At 50.7% G+C, this 20,241-nt stretch overlaps 2 protein-coding genes across 11 annotated transcripts in view; one reads left to right on the forward strand and one right to left on the reverse strand.

Annotated features, from left to right (window-relative positions):
- Nucleotides 1-9,128, reverse strand: part of KCTD20 (potassium channel tetramerization domain containing 20) — a 31,069-nt gene extending 21,941 nt beyond the window's left edge. The window contains exons 1-2 of one of the 6 annotated variants that reach the window (XM_030473199.1): nt 9,048-9,065; nt 4,926-5,014 (exon numbers count right to left, since the gene is read on the reverse strand). Coding sequence is in view for 2 of the 6 variants with exons in the window: in XM_030473195.1 (XP_030329055.1) it covers nt 8,045-8,350 (306 nt within the window). In the remaining 4 variants the exon portion in view is untranslated. Of the gene's footprint in view, nt 1-1,545; nt 2,379-4,538; nt 4,870-4,925; nt 5,015-8,044; nt 8,656-9,047 lie in introns of those variants that run through there. The other 5 variants (XM_030473198.1, XM_030473196.1, XM_030473195.1 and 2 more) reach the window with 5 other exon arrangements.
- Nucleotides 9,129-9,232: 104 nt separating this feature from the next.
- Nucleotides 9,233-16,717, forward strand: ETV7 (ETS variant transcription factor 7). 5 transcript variants are annotated; one of them, XM_030473216.1, is made up of 8 exons: nt 9,233-9,722; nt 12,193-12,310; nt 12,590-12,754; nt 13,032-13,139; nt 13,958-14,149; nt 14,774-14,916; nt 15,268-15,368; nt 15,803-16,717. In XM_030473216.1, the coding sequence occupies exons 1-8, from the start codon at nt 9,717-9,719 to the stop codon at nt 15,912-15,914; spliced, it is 945 nt and encodes a 314-aa protein (XP_030329076.1). In that variant the 5' UTR covers nt 9,233-9,716; the 3' UTR covers nt 15,915-16,717. The 5 variants fall into 5 exon arrangements, with proteins under 5 accessions (XP_030329076.1, XP_030329078.1, XP_030329073.1 ...); XM_030473213.1 differs by lacking the exon at nt 9,233-9,722 and having other exon boundaries at nt 11,764-12,310; XM_030473215.1 differs by lacking the exon at nt 9,233-9,722 and having other exon boundaries at nt 11,766-12,310; nt 15,781-15,922.
- The last annotated feature ends 3,524 nt before the right edge of the window (nt 16,718-20,241 follow it).

Below are 20,241 nucleotides of genomic sequence, written 5' to 3' on the forward strand. Positions count from 1 at the left end.
ATCTCTGGCCCCAGTTCACCCGAGGTTCTGTTTTGAAGTGACAGTCTCCTAACTAAAGATAGCACTAAGTGTCAGCAACACACAGGGTGAGAGACTGGAAAAGAGTCTATTTTGTGCATTAAAAATAGTTTCACCTTTCAGAAACGCAGCAATTCCACCGTACAAGTAGTGAAATGGCATTTCCTTTAGCTGTCCACACCACCTTTAAAATGGTCTTGGAATGACTTAACAGCACAAAGTGAAGACACAGATGCCCCAGCCATGGCATATTAACCAGTTTCCTCAAAACAATTGAGATTCAAAAACAGCTTTTAAAAGGAGAGGCTCATCCCATGATCTTGGCAAAGAACATGTTGTTATAGGGACATCTGACAGACAGGGTACCATTTAAATATAGCACGGCCCCAGTGCACTGAGTTCTCCACAGCTTTATAATTACCAGTAAACAGAAATCCAGTTTCCCCCTGGCTCAGCCAACAGCAGGGAACAGACAGAATTAGACTGGTTTCACTTTAGTACCTTACACAACATATTCAAAGCCAACCACCTCAAACCCAGCTGTTTATCACAGCTCTTTGAGCTTGACAGCAAACCTGCACGTGAACACAGCTCCTCATTATCAAGTATCTTCATTTAGGTCTTTTTGAAAGCCACATCATCCAGCCCTGCCTGCAGGGGACTGCACCTCCAGCACCCGGGAGCAGTGACACTGAGCTGAGTCACAGCAGCCTTCACACTGCTCAGCACATCTGATGACAACAGCTTCACCGGTACGTTTGAAAACAGACACGTTGCTGCAGGGAGGGGGGTAGTCCCATGCTCAGGAACCACAGAATCCCAGACAGGTTTGGGTTGGAAGGGACTCTAAAGCTCCTCCGGTTCCAACCCCCTGCCACGGGCAGGGACACCTTCCACTAGAGCAGGTTGCTCCAAGCCCCTGCGTCCAACCTGGCCTTGAACACTGCCAGGGATGGGGCAGCCACAGCTTCTCTGGGCACCCTGTGCCAGCGCCTCAGCACCCTCACAGGGAAGAGCTTCTGCCTCAGAGCTCATCTCAATCTCCCCTCTGGCAGGTTAAAGCCATTCCCCTTGGCCTGTCCCTACAGGCCCTTGTCCAAAGCCCCTCTCCAGGTTTCCTGGAGCCCCTTTAGGCCCTGGAGCTGCTCTAAGGTCTCCCCTTGAGGAGCCTTCTCTTCTCCAGGCTGCCCCAGCCCAGCTCTCTCAGCCTGGCTCCAGAGCAGAGCTGCTCCAGCCCTCGCAGCATCTTTGTCAGGAAACAGGGAACTCCTCTGGGAGGTGAGAGAGCTCCAGTCCCACCTGCTGCTCACACGTGCCCAGGAAAGACTCAGGATCAGTATTCTTCTCCATTAGCACAGCATCCAAATCAATGGCTTTTGATCATACTCAAGAAGGGTTTAAATTGCTGTGCAGCCTAATCCACAGATAAGCAGCATGAAGGGTAAAAGCTGAAACCTGTCTAGTCTAAAATTACCCATTACACAAGGTAAGAAAGGATCTCATGGAAACTATGGATACGAACAAAAACTTCTGGTTTTGAGGTGCTTTATACTAAAGCTGACCTGTTCCACAAATCTCCCTGCATCATCTGAGCTGAAGATCACTGAAGGACACAATGATTTTTCATATTTACAACTTGGACTGTCTGAAAGGAAGAACAACAAAGTAGATCCCTATAGAAAACAGCTCATAGAAAAAAACCAACATTGTGCACTTATATTAGAGAAATTCCATAGATTTAACAAATTATGTTGTAACAGCAAATTGGCACTTATGGACATTTAAATAATCAATATTTCTTTTCTATTCCTGAACAAAGTTACAAGAAATTAAGCAACTTTTGAAACCTCTGACGATTCCTTTCCCAGCACATGCAGTAAAGTCTTTTTCTAAACCCCCTGTTTGTATAAAAGGCCTTTGCTATCCTAAACTTCCACCTCCTGAGCCTGTATGAGCCAGTCACCCCTGGCCAAGTGACTTCTCCAAAAGCAACAGACTACAGGGAGGTTTGCAAGTGCTGTCACAACATTTATGTCAATGGATTAGGGAGCTCATTCATAACTCCCAACTGCAGCAGCAGATAACACTCCAGGCAGACGTCACCTTCTGTGTGGCTAGAGATTGTGCAATGCCATGTTTAATCTGCTCACCCAGAGCAAGAAATGAGCTACTTTTCACGTCAGTTAAAGCTTCCCTGTTCTGTTGTTCTCTGGTATGTGTCCCAGTTATGTGGAACTGGCAGATGGTATTAACTGCACATGAACAGAGAGACCTGTAAAATCGACCCTATTCATCAGTGACTATAGTGACAGGACAAGGGGTGATGGGTCCAAAATGAAAGAGGGGAAGTTGAGGTTGGATCTAAGGCAGAAGCTCTTCCCTGTGAGGGTGCTGAGGCGCTGGCACAGGGTGCCCAGAGAAGCTGTGGCTGCCCCATCCTTGGCAGTGTTCAAGGCCAGGTTGGACACAGGGGCTTGGAGCAACCTGCCCTAGTGGAAGGTGTCCCTGCCCATGGCAGGGGGTTGGAGCTGGAGGAACTTTAAGGTCCCTTCAACACAAACCACTCTGGGATTCTGTGACTCCACTAATTTCCAGTCCTACCACAAACTCTGCTGCTGCACCGCTACAACACAGCAGCTGCAGAGCTCCTCCCTTCCTGCCTGTTCCTACTCACCTCCTTTACGCACATTTCACTGTGTTTTCTCCAAGTTATCAGAACACCTCAGGTGAGAACTGCTGTCCTTCAAGCTATAAACCAGACTTACAGAAAACTTAGAGAAAAACAATGTCAATGATTATTAAACTGTAAAAATTGCTGAAGTTGGGGTATGTGCTTAATCAAGAGTTACAGGGCATCCTCCAGCATCATGTGGACTCACAGACTGATATCCGTAAACATGATGCCCGTGGCAATGGGTTGGAACTGAATGATCTTAAGGTCCTTTGCAACCCAAAGTATTCTGTGATTCTATGATCAGCTGTAGTGGCAGCAGAGTGAGCCATGGGGCTGGACTCCAAGAGACCCAGGATGCTTCCTAGACCCGGAACTGTATTTATTGAGTAAACCTTCTTTTATTACGCATGGCCTCACTCTTTTTGCTTTCCTTATCTGTTTTTGAGAGCTACGTTGCTGAAACTTCACACTTAAGTAGCATTACCTGGCAGCAGCCATCAATGATGATTATAGTCCATGTCTTATTGCTGTCACAGAGCAGGCTGCCAGCAGACTTGCATGTTCTCACACTGCTCGTGACAAGCATCAGGCACAAGGTTCAGTTCTGCTGTTTTCTGGCTGCCAACCTCTGCATCCTTCTGGGAACTCTCTGATTCAATGGACTATACTCCAGCCCAACACACGGGGCAGGGACGGAGCACTATTTCATGAGAGCTAGTGGGTAGCCGCATTCCCTTCCCTGTTCTTGCAATACACACTTTTGACACTGAAAGTATGACTAAGAAATTTTAATCATAGAATGGTTTGGGTTGGAAAGCACCTTAAGGCTCATCCAGTTCCAACCCCCTGCCACAGGCAGCGACACCTTCCACTAGAGCGGGTTGCTCCAAGCCCCTGTGTCCAACCTGGCCTTGAACACTGCCAGGGATGGGGCAGCCACAGCTTCTCTGGGCACTGTCCACAGATTACAGAGGCAAATCTGACACACACAAAGCTGTGCTCTCTTTTCTCTACAGAGAGAGAGATCTAATTTCCTTTACCCCTTTTATTTTGCTTCTTTTAGCTATTTCAGTATTGGATCCCAGGCAGTTTTTATCCTCATAGTAAATTGTGACTAGTTCTCCAGTCACTGACGGTGGGATTCATACAACCTGTCCCAATTTATAGTTCACAAGGGTGTTATTATATTTGTCTGCTCAGCAGCAAAATTGATGCAATGACTGAACATTCCCACACTAAGGAGCAATCAGTGGATTACCACTGCTTTCAACAGCTGGACATAACACATTTGGGGTTGTTCTGAGTGCAAAAGCCAGGGGAGAAACAATCCCAGTCATTGCAGATGGAATTGCTGAACACCGAACTGCAGTGACTCCAGCCCAGGTTTAATGCTGCTTCTAAGACTAACAGCCATTGATTTTAGTTCCCAATTTCAGACCCATGCTTGTGAAACAAATGCCCTTCAAAAGTCCTCTGACAAATGGAGCCAAAAAACCAGCCAGGCCAGCACAGAGCCTCTGCTCAGGTCAGGGGACACATCATTGGACCTGGAACAACAGACAGGAGGAGAAATAGCCATGAAAGCTGATGAAATGAGACCTATGGAAGGCAAGTCCCAGGACTTCAGTTACTTACACCATCTGTAATTGTTTCTCCTCAAACACACCCATGAGAAGGCTCACTTTGCCCCTGTGGTTCTGCTACATTACACCCAGCCTAGTTCCATCACCAGTCTGCTGCAGGGGAATCCCAACCACCAGTTCCATGAGTCCACACTAACACTCTCCTGATAACAAATAATCTCCCTGCTACTTCTAAACCTGCGACTACAGGACACATTCCTCACCTTTGCTCTCCTGTTGTAACCCCATTCCCTGGAAAGCTGGATAGCCTTCAACCCTCAAACCCATTGCCCCTTGGCCTCTCCTCCTGTCACGCACAGACACATCCAGGGGTCCATCTCAGCTGTGAGCTGCCTCAGCCTCTCTGGGGAGCATGTGGTGACAAGATCAGGATGTGAGGCTCTGCAGCAGAGATCAGTCACTCGCCACTCTCATCTCCGGAACTGCAGATTTGATATCCATGCTGCTAATCTGCTTCCTCTGTGCTGCAGGCTGGATGGCATCCCTCCCTGTTCCAGCAGCAGGGGTTGCCTTCTCTTTCCCCAGGATAAAGCAGGGCTGCACAGGACGTGCTCTTTATCCTGGAGCACAGGGAGTTGGATCCATCTCACCTGAGCTGCCCAGATCCAAGTCCCAGCTTCTCTGCACAGCCACTGGAAGTCAGTTCAGCTCCTCGGAATGCAGATGGGATCAGGCTGGGCTATGGGACAGAAAGTGAAATCTCAGAAGTCTTCAGAGCAGGGAGCCTGTTTCATAGACAACGATTCACATGACAAAGCTACCCACAAGCCAGGGACTAAAAACTGTCCTAATCTTGGCAAAAGATGGTCCAACAAGCTCTAAGCCAACTATCATGTTGGAATTGGAGGGGATGTTGGGATCAGAACCCTGAAATCAGAGGGGCCTTCATCAGTGGTCTGGCTAAGTTGTCCCAAAACCAGACAGTGCAAGCACATTGCTTCTACAGAAAATGTTAATTTTACCAAAGTGGTAATTTCTGAACTCACCATTACCTCTGGTTATGCTATTTATGAATAAAGTGGGAGAAAAAAAATGGTGGTGACTCCCCATACCTTTACGTTTCCCTTTCAGTGTCAAAGTGTGTATTGCAAGAACAGGGAAGTGAATGCAGCTACCCACTAGCCCTCATGAAATAGTGCTATGTCCCTGCCCCGTGTGTTGGGCTGGAGCAGTTTGGTCCATTGAATCAGAGAGTTCTCAGAAAGAAGTAGAAGCTGGCAGCCAGAAAACAGCAGAACTGAACCTTGTGCCTGATGCTCACCACAAGAGCAGTGTGAGAACTGCTGCTTGTCTGGATATGGGTTAAATTAGCCAGTAATGAATCAATCACAGAGTGGTTTGGGTTGGAAAGGACCTTTAAGCTCCTCCAGTTCCACCCCCCTGCCACGGGCAGAGACACCTTCCACTAGAGCAGGTTGCTCCAGCCCCTGTGTCCAACCTGGCCTTGAGCACTGCCAGGGATGGGGCAGCCACAGCTTCTCTGGGCACCCTGTGCCAGCGCCTCAGCACCCTCACAGGGAAGAACTTTTTCCTTATATCCAACCTGAACATCCCCTACTTCAGTTTAAACCCATCACCCCTTGTCCTGTCCATACAGTGCCTGATGAGTCCCTCTCCTTGAGCTAAATTTACTTCCTATTAAGCAATTCATTCAAAAATCAGGAGATCCTTTAGGCAGCTGCAGTGGCCTTTATCAGCATTTTTCCTGTCAAGAATGAGCTCCTCATCCACTGACTCCTCTGGGATCTCTCTGCAGAGTGCAGCAGTTCCAGAGCCCGTTCCCAAGTTTCAGGGAGAGTCACTTTGCATTTGGGAGACAGGATTTTACTTTCTAGTAGGAGCAAGTGTCTGACACTGGCGTTGGCAGGAACGTGTAACCAAGAGCCTGCCCAGGTACGTGCTGTTCCAGGCAGCTCTCAGTGCTCTGGCTGCTGAATCAGCCTTTCAGCACAAAGCCACTGTCATAACAGCACTGCAATGTGTGATGCAATTATTAATATAGGACCTCATCCTCCTGTTCCTTGGCCAATATTCCTTTATGGTCACAGCTTCTGGCAAAAGGGGACAAAGGTGGTAGTAAATGCTATACAGTATGAAGTCTGACAGCAAATTAATTACAAAGGGTGAAGTATTATCTTTCTCTACACCCAAATTTTCTACTTAGGACTTTTCAGGTATTTAAAGTGGAGATAAAAGCATTAAATTTGACAATATTACACTCTGATTCCTTTGACTACGCTGCTACACTGTGAACTAAACACTTGGCTGCCTGTCATGGGCACATGGAATGAGTTCAAGACGAGGTCGAGTGACAAACACATCCCGGCATGCCCCAAACTTTGTGCTGAAAGCATCAACTAATAAACCCAGACGTGATTCTTATTTCTCATGGCCTGTACAGACAGACTGAATCACCACATAAAAACCAGGGTTACAACAGCCTGAACAGAAGGCTGAACAGAAGTGGTTATGAAACCTCCTGATGCTGACAAGTCTGAACGTTGAGATGTGAAGGCACCTCAAAAAGGAAGATCAGATTCGTGACCAAATCAGCTGAAGTTTTATCAGTTCTGATGGTTAAAAATACTTTGGGGAAGGAAACAAAGATTACTGCTGTGTATAGCTCAGGTAAGGCCATCTCTGGGGCACAGGAATATAAAGTGTAACATTGAGTCATTTTACACTGGACACATCCAACTAACCTGGTCACATCCACATGGATCTCAGATGACACATCTCTGTTACCACAATGAGGACCAGCAATGAGGCTTCCTACTTCTGAGGCTCTGGCATTACTATCTTACCGTTCACTCAGAGAACTGTAACAAAACCTTTCCAGCTAAAAAAAACAACCCCGACAAACCCCCAAGCCCCAACCACTTTCTCTGCCTGTAGGTACATGCCATCTATTTCAAACAGGTCAAATGTCTTTGCTATAACTTGTTTCTCATCCTTGTTGAGAAGTATAGAACTAACCAGTTTGGTCCTTTCCACTACAGCTTCTCCAAAGCAGACACCCGCAGCTTGACTGGACTCAGTGAGATCCACTCAACTTTACACAGAATAGATACAGAAGTTATGTGATGAACTCCTACCAGAAGGATCACTCCTTTTAAGCCCAAACCAAACAGAAAACTCACACCCCCCCAACTCTATCAGCAAAAGACAGTACTGAAAGAGATAAAAAAGGATTTTATGTGCTGCATGAAGTCTATCTTGAAACAAATACCAGTTCAGCCAACTCGGCACACACCTATTTCCATGAGAGCATAAATTTAACCTGTTCTTAAATGCTTTAAGATAAGCTGAAGTAAGTCTGGACAATTTTCTGCACAGGCTTCACTTTGGATTAGTCTAGACAAACTGCTCCATTTTAACCACAAGATCAGACCATAGAAGAGCCTTTAACGTGGATGTTATTACAGAACATAAAGACAAATGTGCCAACATTAGCAATTCTTGTACAGACTGCTTTGCATAAGAGCATTTTTAGAGTGACATAAGTACAAAGAAGTTATAAAACAGCATCAAGTCTGTTTATTTTACTAAAGGGTGACTGTTTCCTTAAATAAAATCACTCCGTTGCAACAAAGGCATGTGTAAATCCAGTCCGAAGAGTAACAACTAACACCTCTCACAAGCAGCTTTGCCTACAGACTAAGCCCCAGTTTTTGAACCCAGTAATTCACTCTTTTGATGCTTCCATCACTGAAAGTGCTTCGGTGAACTGAGGGCAGAGGTATTTATAACCCTTAAATCCAGGTGACTGCCAGCAGTGCAGTGACACAGTGCCAGCACCGGGGTAAACAAGGACACACCTCCAAAGGGAGAGCTGAGCCTCCCTGTTGATCCCCCAGACACAACCTCCTTCCAATTCACAGGTCGCGAGTCCAATGCCAGCAGGAAGGAGCGTGACTGTGGTGAGGATAAGGCAGGCACAGGGAACACAGGTGAATTTTCTGCCTAAAGCCATAATTGACTGCAACGACAAGGTTTGGGCTTGCAGCAAAGTCATTCAAAACACTCTCCCTGCAGAGGTGTGTTCTCAGCCTCCCAGGTTTATACCCAAGACGTGGCATTAGCATTACCCCTTCCCTGAAAGGCCTTCGGTCATTGAGAAGACAACACAGAGAATCCAACAGCAGGATCAGAGACAAGAAAAGGCACCACACAAAAAGGTGCCTACGAGCAGAGGCAGGCTGAGGTCTCACCTACTGCACCCACAGAGGGGAAAACCCCTCAGAAACTCCTGCTCCCTTCCAAACCACAGCGGGGCCAGACAGGAGGGAGGGAAGGGAAGGTAGATTCAAGCCTAAAAACATACCTAATAACAACAGGGGGCAAGTGGAGGCATCCCCAGCCCGAGATCCCCCCCTCAGCGCACATACCACAGGAGAAGGGCAGGTCCCCCTCTGCCTCCCCCCCGGCCCCTCCAGAGGCCATAGGGAACAACGGAGCCACTGCGAGCCCCACAGACACCCCCCTCAGCGCTCGCAGAGGAGAGGAAAGGCCTCCTCCGAGCCCCGTCCCTGCGCACAGAGCACACCGCCGGCGGCCCCAGGCCCCTAAGTCACCCTCGCAGCACCGAGAGGGCCCCTCCCCGGCTCAGAGGGCCAGCAGGGGCTCCCACGATCCCTTAAGGCCCCCCGAGAGCCGCCCCAAGGGCCCGGCCAGGCCCCGCCGCCCCCCGCCCGCCCTTAGGCCTCACTCACCGCGTCCCCGCCGAGGCCGCTCCCTCAGGCGGGCGGAGGGCGGGGTCCCGCCGCTAAGCCCCGCCCCTTCCGCGCCGCTTCCCGATTGGCTCCGGCTGGCCAATAGGAACAGAGAGATGTCGGGGTGTTGGGCGGGGCGTACCGGTGGCGGGGGGTGTGTGCGTGTGGGTGCGTGGTCCTAGTGCCCCTCCCCGTGCTCCCGGTCCGGTCCCGGTGTTCATCCCGTTGAGCCACCCGGTCCGGCCCGGTGGGGACAAAAGATGAAACCGGCTATTCGAGCTGCCCTCCCCCGCGTCCTGGGATCGCTCCCTCCTCTGTCTGCGCAACCTCCCGCGGCGGGATGGGACCCCCGAGAGAACCGGGTCCGCTGGTGCTGGCAGCGGACGGCGGCCAAACGCCCCGGTTGGAAGCGGCGGCGGCTGTGGTGAAGGAGAGATGCGGGGCCACAGCACCGGGAGTGGGGCGGGCGGAACCCCCCGGCTCTGGGCGCTGCCCCCGCCGCTCTCCTGCCTCCCGCCGCTGCGGTTTCGATTTCGGTTCCCGGAAGGATCGCGCTGAAGCCGCAGCGGCCGCAGGGACTGGACCCGCCGGCGCCGGACACCGGGGAGCAGCGGGGTGGGGGTAGCGCCGAGCACCGTGGCGGGCACCGGCCACCCGCCGCCACTGGGGATGCAGGTAAGAGCTGCCCCCCCCGCTCCCTCCATCCCCGGTTTGCCACCCTCAATAGGGACTGGAAGTTGATGCCCGGTGGGGGGGGGTGACCTCCATCCTCCTCCAAACGGCCTCACGGAGCAGCCGGAGGGGCTCCATCCCGGCCATTTGGGACCAAGCAGAAAGCGGCTCTCACACATCTGGGGGTTCGTTTTCATCCCCTTTTCCTTGCTTTTCCCCCTCAAACCCTTCCAAGGATAATACTTCTTCACAAAGTGAGGAAATGCTGCCTCAGAAACGTGTGAAAGCAGCAAAGCAGGAAAAAAAGCAAGAGCAGGAAACTGGTATAAAGTGATAAAAATCAATATCAAGTAATAAAAACTCACAAGGAATCTCTTATGCCCTAGAAATCTTTAGGAGCAGGGAAAATATCAAACACTTGTTCTGTTTTTGTTGTAAATCTCATTGTAAGAGAGTCTCACCAATGGGAGGAAACTAAAATAACCTTTTTTAGAGAAGTTTTAGGCAAAATACCCCGCTAATTTCTTTAACTTTGATTTTTTTCCTGTAGCTTATTGCTCAGAATGAATCCGAAAGGTCTCTTGCGTTCCTGTTCAGAGTTTAAACTGGAGTTTCACTGGTTTCCTCTGTGTGACAGAGCTGCTTGTGCTTTGCTAAACCCCCGAGCCAGGCAGCAACCACTGCCCTGCTAGCAGGGAATCAGGTCACACTCATCCTTCTGCTGAAGAAACCCCCTTGCCCATCACCAAACTCCCGCTTTCCTCCTGCTGGAGGGACCACAGGGAATCATAGAATGAACCAGGCTGGAAAAGACCTTTAAGCTCATCCAGTCCAACCCTTCCCCAGCCCTGCCAAGGCCACCACTAACCCATGGCACTGAGGCCTCGGCCACACGGTGTGTGAACACTTGCAGGGACGGTGACTCCAGCCCTGCCCTGGGCAGCCTGTTCCAATGCCTGAGCACCCTCTGGGGAAGGAATTGTTCCTCATCTCCATCTAAACCTCCCCTGGTGCAGCTTGAGGCCGTTTCCTCTTGTCCCATCCCTTGTTCCTTGGGAGCAGAGACCAGCCCCCTCCTGGCTCCATCCTCCTGTCAGGCAGTTGCAGAGAGCGATAAGGTCCCCCCTGAGCCTTCTCTTCTCCAGACTAAACCCCCCAGGTCCCTCAGCCGTTCCTCATCACACTTGTGCTCCAGGCCCTGCACCAGCTCCATTGCCCTTCTCTGGCCCCGCTCCAGCACCTCAATGTCTCTCTTGCAGTGAGGGGCCCAGAACTGACACAGGACACGAGGTGCAGCCTCACCAGTGCCCAGCACAGGGGGATGATGAAGCGTTTTACCCAGCAGGATGAAGCACTTTCATCCTGTGCTGCTGGTTCTGGGGGCACCAGTTTTGCATTTAAAATATGTCCGGCACCATCTGCTCTCCCAGTGCACACTGTGATGTTCTTCACCCCTGCTTTTCAGAGGGGCTCAGCTCCTCTGCCACCTCTATGCACTGAGTAGCACTGGCTGCTCTAACCACCTCCAAACATCCACCTGAGGGGGTGTTGGAGCTTCAGAAGATGCTGTTTGTAGGCAAAACTGTTAATTTTCCAGAGAATGAAGCTGAGAAATTGCTGGGATTCACAGTAATAGATTTTTAAGGGGAATCATTATCTGCTTGGCTGGCAGCAATATTTCAGGATCTAGATGGGGCTGAAAGCAGGATGAGAGCTCCCTCCTGGCGCACGTGCTCCGAGTGAGATCTGGAGGCAGAGATGCTGTTGATGGGGCTGCTTCCCCTCCCAGCACAGACCATCTTCCCCATTCAGTGATGCTGGAGGGGCTCTTTAATGAGTAACCAAGAGAAAGAAGTTATTCTTGAGGGGCTGGGACTTCATGGCATGTGAGCAAGATGAGTAGACATCTCCCTAAACCATGGGATAGCTGTTCCCACTGATGCCCAAATGATCCCTGGGGAAAAAGTTAGAGATCTCTTCATACAGTGTTTTTAAGACAAAACTCTAAGCACTATTGCCAGTTTTACTTTATTTTAACAACTCTAAAGAATTGAAGAGCCGTTCTTAACCCTGGGCATCCAACAAGCATCTGAGGGTGCTCCAGGAAGCAGGAGCCAGCACGGGCACCATGGGCTCTGCCAGGCTTGGCTCCTTCTTTCACTTCCCCTGCAGCCATGGGGCAGTGGGGATGGATAACCCACATCCAGAGCCTGGATGAGGGCAGGTACTAAAGGAAAGGTGCTAAAGAGCTGGAGAGAGGGGGATCTCTGGCTACTAACAGTGTCTTGGTCAACCAGCGGTTCATCCTGGGGCTGGCAAAGGACCTAGAGCCAGTGTGGAAGAGCAGCACACAGCACATCATGCTGCTATGAGAAGCCAGATGGATTTACTGTGGTGGAGGCATATCCAAAGCAAAGGCAGGACCAGAGCTGGGAATTCCCCCTGCACTGATGTGTTTGATCTCTTTTCCCAGGGTAAAGCAGCCATCAGCTCTCCCAGCTCTGTTATCACAGCTTCGATACCAGCTCCACTCCAGGCCAGGCACCCACCCACCAGTGAGGGAGAGATCTTCACACTTCCAGGCAGGCTGAGTGAGTAGATGTTGAGCAAGTCAATGCTGCTTAAAACCCCAGAAGCTCCCACAGGGTGGAATATTGTGGGTACAGCCGTGGTGTCCCACCCAGGGACCATTCCTTGTGGACAAGGGGTACAAGATGGACTAGTCATCAGGGTTCATTTTCTCTCTTTGGGGTGCTTTTGACTTGAGATCTTAATCTAGAGGGAACAGAAAAGACCAGTATCCCACCTTGCCCACCCAGCAGTTTTGGAGCTGGAGACTGAGTTGTTTCAGAGGATGCCCCTGGTTTCAGGAATCCAGCCCTCCCTGTGGAGCAAGGACGACGTGATCCACTGGCTAAGATGGGCTGAGACAGAGTTTTCCCTTCGGCCAGCTGATGAAAGCAAGTTTGAAATGAACGGCAAAGCCCTGTGCATCCTCACCAAGGATGACTTCAGATATCGAGCTCCGAGCTCAGGTTAGACTGAGTGCAAGGGTGTTTCTGAAGACCATCCAAGTACAGCACAAGCTGTGGTATGCTGAGAGGGGCTGGATGGGTCCCAGCAGACTTTAGCTCTGGCCAGTTGGGTGCTGGAGACAAGGACAACCCTCTGCCTTTAGTCCACCTGGACTGTAAATGCTTTGGGATGGGAACAACTTCTTTGCCTGTAGCACTGAAATCTAAGCAACAACATCAACTATATTGAGAGAGACTATAACACAAAGTCATCTGAGCAGACTTCCCTCCCCTGCAGGTGATGTGCTATACGAAATACTCCAGTACATAAAGACTCAACGCAGAGCTCTGGTGTGCAGCCCTTTGCTGAACTCACCCTTCAGAGAAGCCAGGAGCACAGAGAAAGGTATGATGGAGAATGGCAGCTATCCATCAAGCAGAACTTGTCCTCAGCTGCAGTGGGTCGCATGTATCTGGGGTTTGAAGCTCAGGCAGCTGAACCCATTCCATGCTGTTTGAGGTTAGCCGGACAGTCCTGGAGGTGGCAGCCAGGTCCAACAAAGTCCAGGTCATCAAGAAAGCTTTTAGTGATGAAGCAGGTCTGGTCAGATCAGGTTTAGGTGGGTCTGTGGTGACCAGGTAAGGCTGTAGCTATACTAGAAAGTCTATCTATAGGTTGAGATCTGGATCAGGGAGGGTTGATAACAAGGCAGAGGCACAGCCCTGACTAGAAACTAGTCCCCCAGCAGCATAGCTGGGAAAGGAGTGGGGATCCAGGGCTGAGCTTAAATAAGAGCTTCTGGGCCAACAGGGAGAGAACCCTGGGGAGGCTGGTCAGGGCCAGGGATGCTTATGAGTGCTCATAAGGGAAGTGGCTTTGCATTGAGGTGGCTTTGGGAGGGTTTTCTTCAGTTCTTCTGTCAGTTCAGGTGTAGGGCGATGAGCATCTTAAGCCCACACAACAATTTACAGCACAAGAGTGTGTACTCTGGTGCATTTGTCTATTCCAGCTTTTCTTCTGTATCTGTTCCTCACCCTCCTTGGCATCTCCTTTAATCCCCCTGGACCTTCTGCTGCTCCTGCCTTGGGAAAATCCCAAGCTCTCCTTAGCATCCCCCTTCTCTGCCTGGGCTGTCCCTTCTCACCTATTTCAGAGCTTTGGAAGATCTCCTGGGACCTACTGTAATGCACCACAGGGTTGGTTTGGTTTTGTTTTATTTCCAGGGACAGGCTGTAGTGCTGAGGCTGCTCCAATTGCTGTTTCCTCCTGCCTGGGTTGTGCAGAACAGCCCATGTCCTGCAGCTATGAAGGGCCACTGAACCTCTCCTATCACAGCTCAGAGGGCAGCTGCAGGGCAGATGCCATCTGCTCTTTTCCTACAACCCTGTCAGCCCCAGTGGATGGGAGAATTGCAGGTAAATCTGAATTTATAGCCTGGTTCCTGGGGGCAATGAGCTTGTGCTTTGTCCTGTTTGCCCATCTGTCTCACCTCCATCTATTCCATGCATCAGTGTGTGCTTCCCTGCCTCAGTTTCCTCACCTGAAAAATTGCGGTTCCTGCCAGTGTTTTGAGATCATAAAATCCCAGCCTGGTTTGTGTTGGAAAGGACCTAAAAGCTCCTCCAGTCCCAACCCCCTGCCACGGGCAGGGACACCTTCCACTAGAGCAGGTTGCTCCAAGCCCCTGTGTCCAACCTGGCCTTGAACACTGCCAGGGATGGGGCAGCCACAGCTTCTCTGGGAAAAGTCTGTGCCAGCGCCTCAGCACCCTCCCAGGGAAGAACTTCTGCCTCAGAGCTCATCTCAATCAACCTCTGGCAGGTTAAAGCCATTCCCCTTGTCCTGTCCCTACAGGCCCTTGTCCAAAGCCCCTCTCCAGGTTTCTTGTAGGCAAATAATCCATCAGAAAAAGTGCTGTGCATGAGCTCTAGGCTCTTTTCTTTATTATCATTGCTAGCACGTTCAATCCTGTTGCTGACTGACCCTCACCAGAGCCTTGGTGGGAGCTCGGTGCCTATTTATTCTCCCCCAACACTCAGACTGCAGGTTGCTGTGGGATTATGTGTACCAGCTCCTCTCCGACAGCCGCTATGAGCCTTACATCAAGTGGGAAGATAAGGAAGCCAAGATCTTCCGGGTTGTGAACCCAAGTGGGCTTGCCCAGCTCTGGGGCAACCACAAGGTAAATGCAGTTGGGAACCAATTTGTTACTCCTGGGCTTCTGCATGTTGCTTTCAGGACCTGTTCTCCAGAGCTGATGGCACAGGGATTGGGAAGGGTGAGACAATGGGTGCAGTGATGGGAGATGCCAGCCTCCTGGTGATTAAAGAGGGAGGCTTTCTCATCCCCTTGCAAGCAAACTGTGATGGATATGGACCCAGAAGCAAGGCTGGGTTAGAGACCCACACTGCAGCTTGCAATGCTCAAGAACCACCTCAAATGTCCCACATGTGGTCCTGCTGCAGACAGACCCAAGCCACGTGTCAGTGCTTTTATTCAGACCCCCCACTCCCCAATTCTCTTCTTCTTCCAGAACCGGATGAACATGACATACGAGAAGATGTCACGAGCGCTCAGACATTACTACAAACTCAACATCATCAGAAAGGAGCCAGGGCAGAAGCTGTTGTTCAGGTGAGTTGGAGCAGATCAGAGAAACGAGCTGCCTGGGGCACTGCAGATGGGGCATGGGAAGGCCGTCGGCTCCAGATGTTGGCAGCTGCTTCATCCAGCAAGATCCCCAGTGACACCAGGTCTGAAGTTCACCTCCAGACAGAGGAAGGGGTGGAAATAAGCCAGGAGCCTCTTGGTTTCAATGCTGGCTGCTTCCCTGGGACTAGTTTGGAGTTAAAATGCCAGCTTTGGGCTGGTGAGTGCTGAGCTTTGTCTCCCAGGCTTGGTGCATCCTGGGTGCAAAGCAAGAGCTGGGATCCCTAGCACAGCCAAGGGATGGCAGATACCCTCTGGCGAGCTCCAGAGCTCAGCTGATGGGGGCAAGAGCTCCAGGATTTACAGCCTGGTTTGGGGCTGGGACATGCTATTAAAGCCATTCAAAAACTGTATTACAGGTTTTTGAAGACTCCTGGGGAGATCATCCATGAGAAATCCAGTAAGCTGGAGCAGCTGGAGAGCGAGGACCAGGAAGACTTGAAAGAAGACCCACTAGAGGTTTCACCCTAGGAAGTCATTGATGGTGGCACTTGCAGTGCATCACAGACCTCTGCTCTGCTGGGATGTGCTGGTGTCTCTGGCATCTCCTGGGCACAAGGCCACAGAGCTGCTGCTGCATTTCAAAACCTGCCCTGAGCCAAAGCAGTGACATCTCTGCTTGCTTCTCTTCTGTCCTTTAGGGAGGAAGCCTGACATTTTTGCTGTGTAAATTTGAATGCTTGTCTTTAAGCTTCAAACTTGCTGGTAAAGACCATTCTTGAAGCGAGATGTGCTGAGTAGAGAGCATTGGAGCACATGCTTTGGGTTGAGCACCTACCCAAGTGCTTTTGCAGCGAGTGGTGGCCCGGAGCCTGAACACACTGCTCTGGATCTGAGCCACTTCCCCAGTTTGAGAATGGACTTCCACTGCAGAAATTGCAGTCTCACTGTCCTGTGAGGTTGCTCCTGTGGTTAAGGGTGGGATTGTGCTGAACCATCTGCTTGGATCAGGCCTGGCTGGAGCTCCAGGCTGCATGGATGCCCTAAGCTGGGTCTCCTTTTAACTCCTTTCCCTCCTTATATTGCTGTTTATAAGTAATAATATATTGCTGTGAGTAAGTAATGTGAAGAGAAACACGGCCAGTAATGAATACTACTCATGGTCAGAAATGTGGTTATTTGCTTTGAGTCGAAAGCAGGAATTCCAGCCCCCCCCCAGCACTGTCAGTGCCCTGCGAGGAACAATCGTGTGTGTGAAATCCCAAAATAGCCACTAATATTTTCAGATGGTTTTTCATTGAGCAAATAAAACCATGACTGTTTAAGGTTGAAAATCCCACTTCGTGCTGCTGGAAGGTCTGAAACTGGAGAAATCCAAGCCTTCCTCATTGAAAACCAGCTCCTTCGGGCACCCAGATCTTGTCCCCAAGCTTGGCAGCCCTCAACCAGAGTGCAGCAGTCTGAGCTGCTCAGCAGCTGATCACAGATTCACCCAGGTTGGAAAAGACCTTTAAGCTTATCTAGTCCAACCGTTCCCCAGCACTGCCAAGGCCACCCCTAACCCGTGGCACTGAGGCCTTGTCTGCACAGTGTGTGAACACTTGCAGGGCCGGTGACTCCAGCACTGCCCTGGGCAGCCTGTTCCAATGCCTGAGCACCCTTTGGGGAAGGAATTGTTCCTCAGCTCCATCTAAACCTCCCCTGGTGCAGCTTGGTGGGTAAAGACAGTGCAAACACATGGTGTTTTGTAGCTAAGTGACAAGCACACGTACAGGTTGTGAAGCAGCATCCTGCTTCGTCGCTTATAGGAAAAGGTGAGTTCCTTCCAACCTTGGTTTTGCAGCACGGCAGAAATGATCCTGCTGCCTCGTATCTGCTCCAGACCCTTTCCCAAGCCCAAGTTACAGTCTTGGAGCTGCATCAGCACCAGCTTGGGGCAGTGATGCTGTGAGTGGGTCTGGGAGCTGCCCTGTGAAAAGCTTTGGCAGGGGTTGGTGGCTGAGGTTTTCACCAAAAGTCATTGGTGCCAACCTGAAACTACAGCCCCTTTTGCTGTAACTGGTGTTGCTCCTCCAAAACTGCTTTACACCCATTAATACAACCCTGGAGATGCTGGTGGGCTGTAGGCAGCGAGAGATGATGGTGGGACATTTGAGGGCTGGTTGCCAAAACTTCAGCAGAACATCTCCAGAAACACTGCCTGGGAAGTTTCACCAGCTCCTTGGTAAGACCCAAGTGTTTGACAGTTCAAGCGATGGAGGAGAAGGAATTGAGAAGCTCTAGTGGGTAAATGAGCAGTGACACAGCCCTTGGGAGATCCTGACTAGGAGAAAGGGCTGGAGGTTACCCAGCACCCAGCCAAGCTGCAGCCTGGGGTGGACCATAGCAGGAAAGTGCAGTGAAGCACCAGACCACATCCTTCTTTCCATCCAGGGGAGAGAAAAGCCAGATCTTTTTTGTGGTGAAACCCAGCAGAGGGTCAGTGTAAGATCTGCCCATCCCTGAGGGACAGCTTTGGTGGGAATGCAGACCCTTCCTTGGTAGCTGTCCCATCCTGTCCCTGTGCAGCTGCACAGGGATATGCACTTGGGATATGCACCCATGGGTGTGTTTTTCCTAACAAGATGTCCTAACTTCTCCTAATAAGACATCCCCATGCTTTCTTGCTATGGAAACAGCCCTGAGGGGCCCTGAGCATCCCTCACTTCAGCCTCTGTGGTTTGTTTTGCTGGAGCAGGTGACAGTTGGTGACCCCAGTGCTTTCTTCACCTGCTTTTCCTGCTATGACTAAGCATCCTGCTGGACTTGGATGGGGATTTCTCTTTTGTGGAGCTGCCAAAAGCTGTCAACCCTCCTTGTGCTGAATAACACAGCTCCAGAGGGATCTTGGAGGGTGCAGATCAAGGGTCACTTTTGCAAGGATGGGCTGCAATGACGAGCAATTTCCATGCTCCCAGGAAGCCCTCGTGTCCTTCCTGGTGCGATATGTCTCTTCCCTGCAGTAAACAGAGGCAGGAGGGCTGTAAACCTGCTGCTTTCCTGGAACACGCACCCATCCCTTTGGGTAAACAGCCAAGTAACCGCCACTTGTGCTGGGGTATTTGTATGGGGAGGGAGAGCACGCAGCAGTCTCATGGTGACTGTCACCATGGCTGAAGTCCAAGGTGGTGGCACACACAGGTGGGTGTCCCATGGGGTCTTTGCCAAAGCTTTGCAGGTACTTCGTTCTCTGGAGGTCTCCATCTGTGCTTCAGCAGCCCCTGGTCCAGTGGTATTTGGATCAGGGTGATGCACAGCAGCAAACTGGATGCTGGAGAGGGACTCTTCATCAGGGACTGTAGTGATAAGACAAGGGGTGATGGGTTTAAACTGAAACAGGGGAAGTTCAGGTTAGATATAAGGAAGAAATTCTTCCCTGTGAGGGTGCTGAGGCGCTGGCACAGGGTGCCCAGAGGAGCTGTGGCTGCCCCATCCCTGGCAGTGTTCAAGGCCAGGTTGGACACAGGGGCTTGGAGCAACCTGCTCTAGTGGAAGGTGTCCCTGCCCGTGGCAGGGGGTTGGAACTGGAGGAGCTTTAAGGTCCTTTCCAACACAGGCCATCCTGTGATTCCGCTATTCTATGAAATGACAACATTCATGCTCATGCATGCCTGCTGCTGCCTCACATGGCTCATCTACCGAGGAAAGCACCTAAAATCAGTCCCAGGGCTGAAGGAAAAGAGAATCTGATTTGGGGTTGGTGCCTGTCACCTTCTTGGGTCAGAGGAACTGCACAACTGGGCTGGGAGGTTTCCACTGAGGCCACGTGTTGGCTGTGCTGTCTGTCCAAAACATGGTCGGTGCCACAACACCACCATCGTGGTTCACACCTGAAACTCCACATATCTTTGTGCCCAGGTGGCTGGTGCTGGCTCAAAGGGACCTTTTTGGTCCACTGAAAACAAACTGCTTCCAGCACGCAGTTGGGTTGGCCATGGCTTTGGCTAGCCAAATCTTGTAGATCTCCAAGGATGGTGACCCCTCTGGAAACCCTTTCGAGGTTGTCTCACCCTCCTGCAGAGGAGGCTTTTCCTGATGCCTAACCTCAGCCTGGGGTCTGGCTGTCTGGTTCCCAAGAAATTTGGGTGATCTGGCCCCTGCTTTCTCCTGAGCCTGTTGTAACCCTCCACCCCACACAGCTCCATGCAGGGAATGCCGCTCCCTTGGGTTTTCCCATCTTTTGGAGCAAGTTCCTGTAAATAAGCTGTTTTTCCCCTGCTTCCTCATTCTTTTAGTTCTGCTTTTCCATCGTTGCTGGCCTGAAGATACCAATCTCACATTGTGTACTCCTTCCCCATGATCCCATTTTGAGCCTGCTTCCTCACTCCCACCCAGTGCTGGTAATGGGCTTTTGCTTTGTCTCAGGGCTCTTGCAAACATCTTTTGCTTGTGTTTCTCTCCCATTAGGGTTGAGCATGTCCCAAACCCCAGAAGGGATCTAGACTTAGATCAAGGTCTAGATCCAGAATCACAGTTCAAGTCAAGATTCTTCCTGGCGTCACTTTGGGGATCCCATATTCAGGCTGTGTCGAGAAATGCTACTGCAAAGAGGTAAATTCAACACCGATTCCCAGTTTAATCATGAGAAGTCCTCCAAGAGCAGGGACAGTGTTTGGACTCAGCCTTGGGTGCTCTCCAGTAGCAAGATCTCCAAACTGGAGATGACCAAACTGTGCCCCATCGCCAGAGTGGATTTGGCTTTTCGTTTTATGGGTGTTACAGAGGAAAAACCCAACAAAATTGATTGTGAAACTGCTTCTCACTAACGGGAATCAACCTGCTTATGGGAGGACGTGCTCATATGCGAGCTAGCAGCATG

The sequence above is a fragment of the Strigops habroptila genome, chromosome 18 (assembly GCF_004027225.2).
Source record: "Strigops habroptila isolate Jane chromosome 18, bStrHab1.2.pri, whole genome shotgun sequence".
Taxonomy (NCBI): domain Eukaryota; kingdom Metazoa; phylum Chordata; class Aves; order Psittaciformes; family Psittacidae; genus Strigops; species Strigops habroptila.